Source organism: Cottoperca gobio, chromosome 23 (genome assembly GCF_900634415.1).
Source record: "Cottoperca gobio chromosome 23, fCotGob3.1, whole genome shotgun sequence".
NCBI lineage: Eukaryota > Metazoa > Chordata > Actinopteri > Perciformes > Bovichtidae > Cottoperca > Cottoperca gobio.
The window spans coordinates 2,879,934-2,896,821 of NC_041377.1; the positions used below are offsets into that span (position 1 = coordinate 2,879,934).

The 16,888-nt window shown below is 45.3% G+C and overlaps 1 protein-coding gene across 10 annotated transcripts in view; it reads left to right on the plus strand.

Annotated features, from left to right (window-relative positions):
- magi2a (membrane associated guanylate kinase, WW and PDZ domain containing 2a) overlaps positions 1 to 16,888 on the plus strand; it is a 167,463-nt gene that overhangs the window by 129,827 nt on the left and 20,748 nt on the right. For all 10 annotated transcript variants that reach the window (XM_029461611.1, XM_029461602.1, XM_029461603.1 and 7 more), the window contains 4 exons: positions 584 to 641; positions 1,704 to 1,825; positions 3,814 to 3,996; positions 8,239 to 8,922. In XM_029461611.1, coding sequence (XP_029317471.1) covers positions 584 to 641; positions 1,704 to 1,825; positions 3,814 to 3,996; positions 8,239 to 8,922 — 1,047 coding nt within the window. The remainder of the gene's footprint in view (positions 1 to 583; positions 642 to 1,703; positions 1,826 to 3,813; positions 3,997 to 8,238; positions 8,923 to 16,888) is intronic.

Sequence of the window (16,888 nt, forward strand, 5' to 3'; positions counted from 1 at the left end):
CGGCGTTGTTTAGCACGAAACGTTCAGAGTCAAACTGTGAAACACCGGTGGAAATGTGTACCAGGTTCAACACCCTCAGGGTTTGTGCTTGTTCGAGTCGAGGCTGTTAATCTATGCAACGTTCTCGCATCAAAACACAATATTTACAGCGTTGGAAAAGATGCAGGGCATAAATATTTCACTGATTTTTAAAATTCAGTCACAAGATCTATGAATATTTGGTGTTATTTTTGCAAGTTTTTCTTGAAGAGGGATGCCGTATCTTCTTTAAATCAATCAATGTCACAAGTTGCTGAGAAAACAGTTTGTTTTTTTTTATCTCGTCTTGTCGCCGTCCAATGTTTATAAAAGATAAGAGTTCAGAATGTTCACCAGCCTGAACGTACGGCCCGGTGCGGCAGAAAAGCAATCCTTCCAGTTAACAAGTTATCGCACCATCATATTCCTGGTAATCACCGACAGTACAACGATGCTGTAAACTAATTCTGCCGCAAAGATGCTTTAATGCAAGATCAATATTCTGCCTTGAATAAACAAGCCCTTCATTATTGTTGTCTCTCTGCTCTTTTTGTTTCTGTCACAGAGCTTCCGTACGGCTGGGAGAAAATCGATGACCCCATTTACGGCAGCTACTATGTCGAGTAAGTCGGGAACATCTTTAATATGTAATGGCTTGCTTTTGATTTTCAGCGCTGCCCGGTGGTGCTGTATTAATCATATTAATTAGGAGCAGACTGGCGCTGCAGCCAGGAAGCAGTCGCTCCCTCTCTGTCTGCCTCCTGACGGCTCACAGTTTGTTTGTCTGTGTGTGCGTGTCCATAATTCTGTGTTGTCGCTCTGTCTGAAACACTCACTGCATCTATATCTGTAGATTAGCTCATGAATGTCTCTATTTAAACATTCTGCACGTTTGCTCATCCATATCTCAGCGTGCGTGTCTTCACTGCAGCACGTCCTCTCTATTGAACCGCTCGTCCCCTCCCCGCTCAGAGGTGTCACTTCTTTGGCTGGGTGCTCTCCGCTGTGGGGCGGAGGAGGGACGGGGCTCTATTTTTAGACAGTCAGGGGGAGTCATTTGGCTCGACTTTGCTTAAGAAAACCTCCAGTTTGACTGCTCACTGCCTCGTACATAATGCACTCTGTCGAAAACTTCTCATCATGTCAATATCATGGAAGAAGTTGCCAGACTTTGAAATGTAAAAATATAGTCAAGCTGTTTTGTAATTAGCACCGTGATACTCGGGGTGTTCATTAAAAGATAAGGAGGGGAGAGAAAGACTGTGTGTGTGTGTGTGTCTCAAAGAGCTAGGGAAGTATCTAATAATGACTAATTATTTCACACTGACAAATTACAGTATTTGTAGTCGTTGACTATCTTCCTCTTTGCAAACTAAATTAAGAGCGACGTGGGACGTTACAGGAAGTCACTGTTTCATGCGTAGGTTTCCTATCAGTCACCGATTCACAAAACGTTGCTCATGAGGCGGGCGGAAAAGCCCCAAATCATTTGTTTGTTCTTATTTTACTGAGCAAAGCCATTCTGCGGCTCTGTTACGTAATGCGGGGGACTGGCCGTTTAATTAATCATCGCAGCAATAGTTGCTGTGGTGCCATGATCTGTAGTTTTGATCTTTGACAAGAGCAGGGGGGGCTAAGTGCAGCAGGATAGTGTGAAATCTCAAATCTTTTTTTTTTCATCGTAGCCATATAAATAGAAGGACCCAGTTTGAGAATCCAGTCCTGGAGGCTAAAAGGAGACTTCAGCAGCAGCAGCAGATGCAAAGCCAGGGTCTGTCCTCACTGCCCCTCCCCACCATCTACAGAGGTAAGACCACCCTGCTTTTAAAGGATACGTTCCCCATTATTAGGGATTATAGTCGTACTCATTATCTGTCTGTATGTTTGTCGAGGGGGTATCTGAGTCAATATGGCTAAGCGCTGTGGATTAGTCAGTGGAGTGTTCTTGAACAGCCTTTTATTAGCTTCAAACATTGATGTATTTATTATTATATTATAACCAGGTTTATTTGAAAATGAAAATAAATAACTAAATAATTTCAATAACTCTTGTGAGTTCTGTATATTACATTTTTATTATTGTGTCATGCAGGCAGATATCTGCTTACAAAGACACCACATGATCCAGATCTCCATGTCTACAGCATCATTCATAAAACACTGGCGTAATAAAAGTATAGTAGTTGAGAATTAAAAACTAAAGTTTAAGCAAACTTTAACATATCGATCTGAACAACGGGATAATATTGTCGAGCCATTTCCTATAACTTGACACTATTAAAGCATTATAGTATGGACCATATGAAACGCAATGGCACTCTTAAGCGTCGCTGGAAGAGTCGTCAGCGTTCTGCTGATAATCAGAGGGTTTGAATGTGATTAATGTTTCTGTGTAACGGTTTGTTGCTACCTGATTCCAGTGCTCACTCTCCACCAGCCACAGCAGTCTGAAGTACTGCTCGACAAATACTGTCTGGACTGGTGAAGTGGAGGTTTGTTTCCATAGTAACGTAGTAGTCCGCCGCTCTGAGTCGAAAGCCTGTCTCCGTGGTTACACTTTGTGTACATTCCAGTGAGGCTCTCTCTCCTCCCTCTTCCCACCTTCACTTCCTCCTCCTCCTCCTCCTTTTCCTCTCGATCTCTGATGCCAGTGGAGGATGCCAGCCCCTGTGCCACCCTCCCCAGAACCCCCCTAGTTCAGGTCGGCCTGGTGCCCGAGCGCTGCCACAGCCTCGGCGACCTCCCGCGCTCGCCAACTCTGGGTCGCAGGGCCGCTGTGTACTCTACGTCCTCCTCCGCTGACGTCTCCCCGCTCCGACGTGTCCTGACTCGGCGGATGAATACGTGCCCTCACCAGCAGCAGCCACTTCACACCTCCGCCTGCACTGTGGTGCTAGAGCAGCCTGTCTGTAGCCCCTACTCCCTGTGGCACTTTGTCAGTAAGTAGGCCACGAGAGAAGCACGGGAGACCGACTGTCGTTATCATGGCTGCTTGCGCTCGTTTGACTTACTGTAAGCATGCTAGCTCGCAAGCAAGCTTTTTCCGCTTGAGGCAGTTGGAGGATTTGTGTGACGAGCGTATACCGTGACAAGTCTTATCGCCTGGCATAGGCAGGCAGAGAGTGTAATCACTCGGTGTCCATGTGTGGACCAGTGACGGCAAACAAAGGATGTAAACTAGCACACTAGCTACGTCTCCCTCCGAAGTGAAACGATGGGAGACTTGGTTAAGTCTGACTAAGCTTGTTGGCTGAGATCCTCTCATTCCTACACAAGGCGCCCCTCCTCCCTCCTCACCAATCTCCCAGTTCTCCCCTAACCCTCTCAAGCATCTTCTCTTGGAGCTGTTCCCTGATTGACAGCATGTCATTTGCCGAATTTTGCTGCTTCCTTGGTAACCTTTGGGGGATGGGACTGAAGACCTGCACCACCGATGCTCTCTGCACCCTTTCTGCCAACCCTAACCCAGCATGGGAGGAGAGGAACGGATAAAAGTTTAGTATGTTTTGGTGTACCGGGAGGGATGCTGCATTTTTACCTTGCACGGTAGCCACACCCCCTTTCAGCACCACAGACCCACCTCTGTCCAAGTTCGCTTTTTTGCAGTTAAGATCATACCCTGCCAGTGTTCCTGTGGCTACACCCATGTCTTACTGGATAAGCTTTACCCATGCCCCCCCACCCTGTGAGCACTGTCCTGCACCAGCTTTGAGGTCCTTTCAATCTTTGCTATAAAGCCTTCACAGTATTACTGTTTGTATTTGGTTGATTTGTTTGTTTATGTGTCCTTTATAGAGAAGCCGCTGTTCACGCGGGACCCCACTCAGCTGAAAGGCAGTTTCTTGTCCACATCACTCCAAAAGAGCAGCATGGGCTTTGGCTTCACCATCATCGGAGGCGACGAGCCTGACGAATTCCTCCAGGTCAAGAGCGTTATCCCCGATGGGCCGGCCGCAGCTGATGGAAAGATGGCCACAGGTAAAGCTTCAGGCTGAAAACACACAATATGAATGGCTGGCATGCATTTGTACAGGATCGTACATTTAGATCGTACAGATACTTATATGCACATAACAAATATACAGAGATTCCTGTATTTACTGTTTTTAAGTACTGCAGCCTACTCGTAGTGAAATTCAATCAAATATGACCACAGAACGCAGCTTCCACTTGCGTGTGTGTGTGTGTGCGCGGGTGAAACTTGCTAAGCTAGCATTGTGTAAGTACTGTATGTGCGTGTGTGCGGGCACACGCGTGCGCACCAACTGCAGAGTTTTGTTCTTCCATTAATCATGAAAGGGACTTGAGGAGCACCATAAGTCCTGGCTGTGGCCACATGGGAGTGGAACTGCAGCATATATGCACATACACACCAACACACACGCTGAGACGGAGCAGCTGGGCTAAAGGTCAAGGGAATAGAACTAGCATGTTTGTCAGTGTTCAGCGTGCAATGATGTTTCTATCTATATACACTGGAGCAAACACAGAGCTTATCGTGACCATTGATCAAACATAAAGTAAGCTGGTCGGGGAGTTTGCTCTGTTGTAAAGCTAGTCTTCTTCTCCAAAACACTTTTGAATTATTCTATTACATTGTTGTTATGACTTCTTATAAGAACATTGGGTCATTAATTTCCATTTCTTTAAAAATGTGACTGTGCAGCAGTCTGAAATAGCTCCCCTGATGACTAATAAAGCTTGATAATATTGCATATAAAACATTTTGCGTGTCTGTCATCCCCTGCTCACTCTTTCTTTTTGAATCCAGCTTTCTTTTTCACATGTATTCTCTCCCCAGAAATAACTAACAAATCCCTCACATCTCTACTATCCATTATCCATTCAGCTCATCTCCATCTCACCCTCCAGCCTCCTTCCCCCCCACTTTGCCTCCTCTGACTTTGTGTCCTACTTCTGCAGTAACAGAGCGATCTCGATCAAAGTAACTCGCAAGGACGTAAAACCCGGCCTGAGGAGGTGTGAAAGTCTCAATTCCAGATAGATAATTTCTGCCGCCTTCTCCTCATGACCCCTCCTGGCTGTCTCCGCTACGTGATCACACAACCAGGGAAAACATGTCCAAGCACTTCATCGCTGGTAGACCACATGCAGTGCAGTTTTGTCCAGGAAACACTTTCCGTGGTTTCCTCGATTTTATCTTTGTCCACAGAAGAAGCTGCAGTGTTTCTGTGGAATTCAGAGCGATGAGGAGCTTGAAGAGGAGAGGCTAAGTTTGGATGCCAGAGGCAACGTTTAATACGAGAAAGAGTGGGTTTGTTGGTACAGTATGTTTCAAACTGGAGAGTCTGACTGCTGTAATACTCATTCGGCAACAGATGGTTATTCCACTGAACGTTATGCAAATACTACAGTGTGTTCTATCCGCATACGATCAGACACTGACGCATGTCTACTGATTCAGTGTCGTCTTTTATAATTCTCTCTATATGGCTTAGGGAGGATGATAGCCCATCGGTCCACATGCTATATTATAGCATAATTAGTAATGTAAGGAAAATGTAAGATCAGACGGTGTTTTCGTTCTAATAGAACCCTGTTTGGTTGCTGAGCTAACATCTCTCTCCAAACTATGCCAAATATCACTTTTCTAACAGCCCCATGTCTCTTCAGCATGTCAACGTAATCCAAAGCTTGACAGACATGCACTTTGGACAACATGTCATCCTATTTAGCCTGACACACATGCGCGAAACACCACAGTCTCAAATGCCTGCACCCTGGCCTCGGCAGGGCCACATAGACCTCTCCTCATGTCCACAGACCCTTGAACATAAGGAATATATAAGGATGGGACGATGAGAGATGAATTGGCAGCGTGGGCCTTGTGAGTGGGTGGGTCAGTCTGATTTAGAGTGTACGAGGGACCTACAGGAGGTTTTATAAATGATGGTTTGGTGGCCATGTGTGTGTGATTTTGTCTCAGTCCAGTGTTCTGATGTGTTCTTGTATGCACGCCTGTATATGTGACCAGAAGTGTTCATTAAAGCTGGGGTAGGCAGGGTTTCTTTGCGTCATTGTGCAAAAATTCCTTAATAACCTTTCAGCAAATTGTAATTCACCTTCTCCCGAGTGAATACCAGACTTCTGCACCTCCTCTTGGCTAGAAAATCTAGCCTGTGACGGGAGACTTTGGCCGTGTTGTGTTGTTGGTGCAGCTTTTCAGAGATGGAGAGAAAATGTTGCTAATAGTTTAGCCTCCTGCTAAACGTCGCCACAGGCTCTCTGCTGCGTCTAATTCAAGTTCATGTTTATGTAGCTCGCTAGAGCCTTGAATTACAGTAGGTCATAACACTAAATCTTGACACATAAAACCTTTCTGAATCGGCTTTTTTGTAATATTTAGTGAACTGGCCCTTTAGGTATATGTGTGGTAGAAGATGTGTCTAGACTTCATAGCTGTCTGTTTCCGTAAAACAACTTTATGCTCTCCATCGCTCTGTATTCCTCTCTGGTCATAAAGAATGAGATCTATGGGCCCAGCGAGGGCGCTTCGAGGTCACAGCACCATCATTTGTTTTCTGCCAGTGTGCTCAACTATTGATTCTGACACTGGTGCTCAAGGCAAATGTCGTCCGCGTTTACCAGGATTAATTAAAAAGTCCCTCACGTCACGTTGCTTCGAGGTGTGAGCTTGCGCCGTCAATACGGGCAGAGCGTTTAAACTTGGAGAGCGTTTGTCCGCAACACGGTTTACAATGAGAGAACATTTCAGTGATATCTCAATTTCCTGTTGTCACTGAGAAGGGGCAGCAGCTCGGCTCCACTTCAACAGTCAATCCAGGAAATCGATAGGAATTGCCATGTTGTTTTAGAAAAAGTGTCATGGACTCAGCCTTTAGTGCGATTATAGTCTCCTGCTCACGTTTGCAGAGAATTGGACAGCATGGAGCTTGTGGTTAGCAAGGTGAGGGTCAATCACTAAAGCACTTGCTTTTCTTAGTAATCACGAAGGATCCTTGATTCTCACTTTCTCTCAGTGCAACAAATAGCTTATACGGCCACCCTGCCCTCTCTCTAAAGAGCATGACAATTATATCTGCAATTATAAAATAATTGTTTTCATTATCGACTTAGGTAATGCTGTTTGGCAAACTTTAAAGTGGATCGTGCCTTGTGTTCCCACTTGCCCAGTGTTTTAAAAACCTGCATGTTGCCTGCACAGCGGAGCACAAAACCCTATATTCAGTAATCTGGTTGAAACAAAGATAAGCCTGGATGTGAGGCGCTCTTGTGTGGGAACATTTAATTGCCAGCTAGGTTTTATCTACAGTGCAGTATATCGCAGCGAGCAAATAAAAAAGCACTTTGCCCCTTAAAAGCCAAACATTTTAGCCACTTGTCATCAGGACTATTTTACACTTGAAAGGCAGATAAGACATTATCTGTGGTAATGTTTATCTGTAGAAATTGTTTATGGCATGTAAGGGAAATTAGAGGATGGGTTGGCTGGTGTACTGTACAGCTGTATGCATATACAATTTAAAGCATTCGTACAGCTCCAGAAGTGGGCGTATTATACGTCATCGCATCTCCCTTATCCATGATACAAACTCTGTCCACTAACTTTCTCTGCACTTTACTGTTCTGTCTCCCTTATTCTGCTTCTCATTTTCACCAAATGTGCAACTTCCAAGCTGCGATTTGCAACTTAATACCTTTCCTGTCATTCTTGCGTCCCTCACCTGAGCATGCGAGAGGCCTTACAAATGTAGCTGCAATTTGCAAGCGAGCGTCTCAATCTGTCAAACTGGTGCCATTAACTCGAAATGATCTTAGGTTTGTTGGAAATGGTGTTTGTTAAAGGCCACTACAAACAGAAATATTAAATAACAACAACTATATTACATTGTTAGCATCTCTGTCTTTGGGCATTTTGGTAACCCTGTCGGTTAAAACCCAAACCATAGAACTCCTCTCCTTCTCTGTCTCATACCAACACAAAATAGTCTAGACAAATGGCAGGAATCACACAACATACTGTTGAGAAAAGTTGTGTTGTAGGGTTGGATTTTTAAATATCAGGGTATGTTTTATGGCGTGGCTATCTTGTGCTCCAAAAAACCAAGATGGCGACCACCAAAATGCCAAACTCAATGGCTATGTCCACTTCTGATATACAGTCTCTGATTTAATATCAATGTTCCTGCCATTACACCTGACCATAATGTTTCTGTCTGTCCGTCCTTTTGCCTGCAGGTGATGTCATTGTCTACATCAACGACGTGTGTGTCCTGGGCACCACCCACGCCGATGTGGTCAAACTCTTCCAATCGGTGCCAATTGGCCAAAGCGTCACCCTCGTCTTGTGTCGTGGCTACCCTTTGCCCTTCGACCCAGAGGAAGCTGCCAACACCAACAACAACACCACCACCACCATCATCTCCCCGCTGGGCATCATGGAGCAGCGGCCCATCATGGTGAACGGCAGGACGGGCTACGACAACTACCTGGATTATCTCTCCCGCACGGCGCGCTTCGTCACAGACCCCAGTCAGGACCAGGTGAACGCCCAGCAGCAGCTGCTCACCCCTCACCCGGGTGACACCCACTTAGACGGCTCGCTTCCTCCCACCACCGGCACCACACCTCCTGACAGCGTCTCCATGGCGTCGTCAGGGGCGACCCAGGGGGAACTACTAACCCTGACCATGGTGAAGGGCGTGGAAGGTTTTGGCTTCACCATCGCGGACAGCGCTACGGGCCAGCGAGTCAAACAAGTGCTGGAGCCTCAGGGCTGCCCGGGCCTGTGCGAGGGTGACCTGATAGTGGAGATTAACAAGCAACACGTGCAGGGATTCGTACACACCCAGGTGGTGGAGCTTCTCAAGGAGTGTGCCGTGGGAGCTGAGACCATCCTGGTGGTTCAGAGAGGTGGAACAGGTAAGATCAATGGCTGCAGGTAGAGATGCTGGGAAGATGTGGCCTCATTCACCAACTGTCTTCACAAAGATTCTCCAGCAATCTCATTCAGGGTTTGTAGTATCTACGCACACTTAAGAGCTTTTATTTACTCTAAATATCAACTATCATATGATTTTGATTTACAAGAACACAGGTACAAACTATCTGAGGTTTAAGAACTCGGCATGAATCTGACGCAGACTTTTCTTAGCACCTTTCTCCAGAACAGATTTAAGAACAAACTAAGGAAGATATTGGTGAATGAGGCCTATTGTTGGCTCAACACAAGCCCTTAAATCTCTCCGCATCTGCTCAATGCCTTTTCCAGCTGCCTATCTGTCCGCCTATTCATCTATGTCATCTTTTACCGTTGTAGCCAAGTGTGTCTGTCTGTATGTGTGGTCCAGACCAAAGGCTGCAGAAAGCTATCATGCGGTCCTGCAGTGCTCAACAAAGTGTGACTGACGTACAAGCTCCTCTAAAAATGCCCTTCCTATTCTTATTTTCCTTGGCTTTACTAAAGTAGATGCCTTTCTACTCTACTCACTGACCCATACGTCAGCAACAAATATCCGTTGCATGCTTTTTGCAGTGCTCAGCTATTTTCAAAGTCCCTTTTTAGATGTTTTACCATCAGTTTCATATATATGGCAAATGTTACCTTTTTGTGAGCAGCGAATAAAAGCACCAAAATTAAAGCCTGTCAAAAGTAGCACAGTTTTTCGACAAAATACTGGTAGACTGCAAATGGCTCTAAAGTGCTTTCTACCCTGTGTTTTTCAGAATGTGTCACCCTCTGACGATCATAATTATGCACTGCACTCTGGTGAGGGTTGTGATTTGCAGAATAATATCTGTATTCCTCAAAAAAGGCTGAAACCCTTCACACAGCTTACTTCTAATGGCGAGGACTTCGACATTGACAGAAACAGAGAAAAGATTCAATCTCATGTCTTCCGTAAATGTGTACACGGCTTTAACGACAGAACATAAGTTGTGTGTGAGATGTAATCTGCCTAGAAACTGAGCTTGCCTTCTTATTGAATTGTGGAAGCAGTTTATCTTTCAGCTAAAGCTCCGACGTTGAAGATTAAAACAATTTTATTTAATCGGGAAACAGCAACAGCAGCTCTTCATCAACCGAGCAGATCTGTCTCTGATACCTTATTGTTAAATGATTCCCCTCTTTGAATTTACCTGTCCTTGATTTATCTCGGTAAGTGATTACACATGAACTTTAGCACACACACTCATTCGTAGTGCGAGCTGGTAGCCAGGCCAACTGGATTGGGAAACCAATACCTCTTTGTACTTCTGTATTTTGCCTCTTTGTGTTTCGTAATGTCACATACCAGTCATAATGCCAACTGCCTGGTGCCACAGACACCACTGAGACTCGCCCACAAAGGTCAGCAGCGCCCTCTGAATAGATGTATTGCCATTTATTTCTTTATTAGGCTGCCCATGTCTCTGTCGGTGAGCAAGGAGCCAACAAACAGGAGGAGGAGAAATAAGTGAAGAAATTAGCTTTGCTAGAAGGGATCAGGACATTTTCTAATCCAAAAAAGGGGAGAAGCATAAATATACTTAAGCCGGTACCTCTAAAATGTCATCTGCCAACATGTGTACACTCTTGGGAGAGGTCATAGGTTTTGTGCCACCACCTCAAAAATCTCCAATCTGTCAACACACACAAACATAAAAACACACAGTCTCCCATCTGCGCAGGAAGCTAGCGGTGAAGTGCTCCCGCCATCTGTCCGGGTTCTTCACTCGCGGCAGACCATTAGAAGGTCGAAAACAAGCGCTCCCAGCAGCCTGTTGGCCCGAGGAGAAAATGGCAGCATTATTTACATGCTATATTTCGTCTCATTATTACAAATCTGGGTATGGCTTAGCTCCACTACACAATAATACACCAGGGTGCAGTGACATCTGTTTGTTTGTATTTCCTGTGACTTGACAAGATGCGGGTGCTGCCGCCCAGTCTGCTCTTAAGGTAGCATGACTGCATATGTCACACACGCGTGTAGAAAAGGACTAAAGCTGAGAATAGGTGCCAAACATCCCAGGTGGGTGGGGTTTCTGGATTTCTAGATGTCTTGAGAGTATTTGGGGGATTTAACCAGGAAAACACTGTCAGACTTTAAGATCAGAGACTTCAGACCCTCCTGGGAGAGAACGGCCGCCACACTGAAGTCTTTGTCATTGTCAAGTCTTGTGATGTAAGCTTTGTTGACGTTCACCTCTTTAGTTGGATCTTCTTTCCTCACATGGTAATAGGGTCAGGGGGCTGTTGTTATGCTAAGTGAGTTGATTGAGAGAGAAATGTTCATGTTTTGTCAACTGACAACAATTAATTGAGTTTTTCGTCCTTATTATATCCTATTGCAAATTGAATTGAATCTTTTTTTGTCAAACAAAACGAGATTTTAAGACGTCACCTCATAATTTAACAGAATAAACAATCAATTCATCTGGAAGATAATCGAGTCATTGATGTAGAATAACTGTTAGTTTGAGCCGTATACCTTTCAACCGCCTGAAATGGCTTATGTGTCTTTTGTGCTGTTGTTGTTTTGAAGTGAACCTTTGAGCCTCTTAATATTCTGTTTCCTTCACTAGAGGTCAGATATGTTGTCCTGTTTGATCTTAGCCATGCAGTCATAAATACTGCAGATTAAAGTGCGAACTGTAACCGCTGTGAGGTTTGAGTTGCAGCTGATTCTCTTTTCGCACCCAACTTCCTCAGAAAGGGCAGATTTGAGCGTTTAGCCATTTACCCATCGTAATAAAACCGCTGCTGGAATGATGTTCCCGCTCTTAACAGACCACCGTTTGGTCGGCTCCTTTCGACCACTGGATACTGGCCACACGATCTAATTGAACTTGGCTTCTAAGTGCTTGTGCACACAGAGAGAGGCGACCGCCTGATCTGCGTCACTAAACAACTGTCACGCTCCCGCCTCTGGCACACTTTCCAAAGACTTGCCAGTTCATAGGCGAGCACAGAGCTCTTCCCTTTTTACTGAAAACACAATTGAAAGCGGAGGATTGAACGAGCGCCGAGTGCTGACTGAGTTCAGAAGTGTGCGAGTGTGCATATTTCTGCATGACGGAATTTTTTGAATGACTCGGGGAGAACACACACACACACACACACATAGTCAAGTAGAGGAGCGATCGACAGCATAACTCCCACAATCCAACAATACTGTTATGACTATTTTTTGGGTGCCGTTGCCATGACGATACACTCCTAATGTCCAGCATCGGACATCACAAATGGCCGACGAGGCGAGGAAGGTTCACAGAGCTTCATCAATAATTACAGTGTCTCTGTCTCTCTCTCACACACACTCACACACACACACACACACACCTCCTGTCGTTTCAGCGCTTTATGTGCACAATGAACAAAGACACAGAAAGGAGGGAGACGCAGGGAAAGTGAGGTAGAAACAGGAAGGCGCAGAGGAATATTGTGAAGGTGGTTCAACTACAGAGTGAGAATGAAAACGGAGAGAGGCAGCGTCCTCGCCTTGATGTTGTCATGGACACAGGAAAGAGCCAAAGAGAGCAGCAGTGAGTACATGTAGCATCAACAAATCATTTCAACAACCTTTTCTGAGACACGGTTCTAATTATTATCATCATCAACAAAGACAATCATGAGGAAAAAGTGGCGCTTTTTGTTTCACCATCATCAAATGAGATTTGCTCTTTCACTTAACGGATTCAGTGCAAGCAGAGCAGAGGCGTTGCAGAGCAGAGGCGTTACACTTTGTTGTAAAGGAAGGTTGTGGGCTAAGTGTAAAGCTGAGGCAGCGTTCTACATCTTGTTGTAGTAAGGAAGAAGTCCACAATCATTTCACACTTTCTTGTGAATCAGTCAACTAATGGATTAATCAACTAATTATTTCAGCACTGGTATAATCACGCCTAGCCTCATGATCAGACTGAATTGGTTTCGCTTCATTCATTCAGCCTGAGCTTGTGTTAATGTTGGCACATAATCAATGGGTGACTAACCGTCCTGCTGACATCATTTTCAGTTGACAGAGAAGCTGCGGTTTAGTAGCAGCGAACTTAGATTAGAAACGTAAATATGCTTATTGACGTGTTTTTAAATGCTGCTTGCTTGCTATGTTCTAAAATGACGCTACGGTTCCTAATCCTGCCTGTGAAGCTCCGATCGGTCGACTGTCTGTCGGCGGAAAGAGCCACCAGGTGGGACGACACCAGACCTGCTAGCTGTTTCCAGTCTTTGTGCTAATCTAAGAAAGCTATAAGCCAATAAGTGTATTTCCTAACATATCCAACTATTCCTTAAAGGGCAGCATTATACTTAGAGTTAAATCTATGAGCTGTGGTCAGACAGATATACTGCCCTAAACTAGTTTTTATGTTCCTCCTGGCGCGTGTCACGACTCCCAGAGAACTCGCCATCAAAAGCGAGGCATTAGTGCCAAGCTGACCGCTAATTCACCGTCCAAACATTCAGCCGTTTATGATCAAACCATCCAGTCAGTTAAGGCCTACCACCTTGAAAGACCCCCACTTGTAATACAGTTATGATATTTAGCCATCCCTTAAATTTGAGTTTGACTCCTGAGCCGTTTTAGCCCAACAAATGGGCACTCTGTCTCTCATCACCAGTAATTATTGCCCCTGTGCATGTGTGTGTGTGCGCCAGCATATGTGCGTGTGTGTGTGTGTGTGCATGGCAGACGGCCTCATTAGTGGCCATCTAGACCATTAACAGGCTGTGTCCTCGTTGCCACACCAGCAGAGACACACGGCTGTAATTAGCTGAGCTGAGACTTTCAGCTCGTTCATATGTACGCTCGCCCATTTAGCTTTCCTCTAACGGACCTCATTCTCCCTCACCGCAGCCCGCCCACACACTCACAGAAACGCTGAGCCACATGCTTTGATTCACACAGGTTGTACGCACACCTACACGGCAGCCAGACACACACTTTTCTCGTCTTATTCGCACACATCCCAAGGCAGCCTTCTGCACACAAGCCCCTGCACTCTTACATGAACTCCCCTTTCTAGTACTATCATGGCTGAATTGAACATTATGAATCAGCTGCCTGGTTTGACCTTTCAGCTGAGATTAGTCGTGTGCACACGGATGACCAGAGGCCACTCTAAGAACCATGCAGACCTCAGGTGAAGGTCTGCTTTGTAGAGAAAGAAGGAGAGTTTGATTCACTGAGCCTCCTCCAGCCTCCCAGGGAATCGGTGTGTAACTAGACAGTGATTCATTGGATGTGTACGTGCAAGATAGAATAGTTGGAAACAAAAAGAGAGAAAGAGAAAGGTGTTGGAGATAGCAGGAGAGTGATGAGTTCGGCTCTCTGCCAGTATACCACAGACTGTCAGCCATGTTCACACTTACAGCTCTGTCCCCAACAAACCTGGAGGAGCCGCCCTCCAGGGATCGATATCCCCTCCCGTCGGCCCCAGGAAGACAGCACGGGGCCTTGTGCGTGATTGATGAGATGCTGAGATCAGACCATAGCAGAAATAGATTGGGTTAAACAAAGCTAATTGTGTTTAGCCTTACCGCCATTAAAATAAGACCACAGAAAGTTAGGCTCCACATCTCCTCCCTGTGTGTGGGTGAAGTCGAATAACTAACCTTGGTTACCTCTTCAACAAATCAAGCGCTCCTGTTTGAGTTTTGATGGGACGGAGTGATTACACAGTGATTGCATGAGCTCGTTTAAATCAATTGTGCTGTTTTGAGCTTTAATACAATGCATATTCAACCGTGTTCCTTTCAAATATTTGCTTTGCACGCGGCTACAAATGTGGCTGGTTTTCGTGAACATCAGGTGAAAAGGGAACGGGCATTTGAATAGACGTGGAAAGAATCGGTTTTCTGCTGTGGATGTAATGTGACGCTGCCAGCCTCCCTCGTGAAATGGAGATGCACATTCATAAAGGGCTGAAAGATGCATGCATACCCCCATCCATTCTACTGTCATCATACTCCCATTTGAGTAATTGAAGGGCTAGTATTAGCCTCTCATTGAAATGAAGGAGATTGTGTTTTTCTATGGGTGAACAAATGAAGCCTTCTGTGTGTCAAATGGTAGGATGTGCGTGCACCCGTGGCTATTTCTTTTTTAGTACCACTGGAGCAGAGGGGCTCTCTGGAAACTCTTTAATTGGAGTTTTGGGCAGAAATTGCAAACGGGGCACGACCTCAACCAATCCCATTCATCTTTCATAACCTGCCAAGGGCTGATGTGTGGGGTGGGGGGGGGTGAAACAAGCATACACAACAAGCTATTCTGCCCTCCTGGTCCTGCATGCATCACAAAAGGGTGACTCTTCCAGGAGGACGTGACACCTGTTAGCTTAGAAGTGCACGTTTGACAAGTCTGATGAGCCTCCAGTGTAAGGGCTTTCAGCACCACGGACAGCTCCTTTCACTCTCTCTCTTTCTCTCAGTCTCTCTTGCAGTCTTTTAGCCATGGGGCACGCTGACACCCGTAGTCCAACTAAATATCTGGCACGCCTGAGTTAACAGCGACTCTACCCTGAGGATCACCTCGCTCAGTGACGCCTGGTACTGCCCTTCCTCTTTGTCTGTCCAGCTCAGCTCAGGTTCTGTCAGCCGCTCTGAGAGCCGCTCTGTTGTTGCCTCTTTATTCTGACGTAGGTGTTCTGGATGGAAAGCCTTTCATTGATTGAGCTTCTTTGGGAAGAAAAGCAAAAGTCCTCTCTGTCCCTTGCAGTTATCATGCTTTTTCAAAAAAGTTATTTGAGTTTTAAATAAGCTCCTGTATAAATTTAAATCTTATTTGGCTTATTTTGACTTTGAGAAAGCTGAAAAACATCGTTGAATTTCTTTGTGTCGCTTGTTAATTTCCATTTTGTCGCCATTCCACTGGCGGCTCAGTGAGACTAATGTTTTTACTGTATGTTTGGAGTCTCGCCAGACCAACACTGGGAAGGCTGGCACGTATTTCGAGCAGTCACCCCATAATTCGATCCTTTCATTTGCATATGATTGTAGCATCCCAGACGGCAGACAGTGGCTCTTGAAAGACAGGAAGTAGAGAAATTGATTCAGGGAGATGGAGTGTGTACCTCATTTTTAACATGCTCCTGTGAATTTGACTATGCAAACAGTGCTGGAGCATATGTTTCATTACTTTGTGTTTGTGTGAGTGTGTATCACGTACTGATGTCAGCTGCTATTGTTCTTTTTACTGATTGTTTTCTTTCATCATCCAAGATAGATTTCCGGGTGTTGTGCTTGAACAATGTTGTAAACAACTAAAAATGTGGCGTACCTTCTTAAAGGTCAAAGCAAGATGAATGGGGAAGTCAAATGAGAATGTGTGGCCTTTACCTCGCTGCACTGTATTACAAACGGAAAGCACTTTATTGTGAGGTACAGTCATCTGAACCTACTTAAGTGAAAGTCGTACCATTCGTAAATCCCACTGCCTTTTCATTGTCTCTGCTGAAGCCCCTGGCAGATCCATGATAGACCCAGAAAACCAGTGGGGGGGGGGGGCTGATGTATGATCAAACATAAGCTGAAATAGATGTGTCTTAAGTTCCACATGGGAAAACAGAAACAACAAATTCTGATGAGTATAAAATGACCCTGATCTTCGGCCTCTATGAGCATATAGAGCAACCACACTAGTGTTTCCTTTAACCCCGCCGCCCAACAGCTCGGCTGCACGAAAATATCTCTGGATTTGGCGATTGCGTGCCCAGTGGCATCACGTGGCGGACCTAGAAGTGGTTGTTCCATAGTTTGGCCTCTATGTAAAATTGTATTTGTTGCTACATTAGCCTCATCTCACCCAAAGCTCCTTATAAGCTATTGTTGGTCAAGGTGCATGGTGGCTAATGTAGGTGCCAGGTTATCACAAGGAAGAAGAATGCAGGGTTTGTTTAGGGTCAA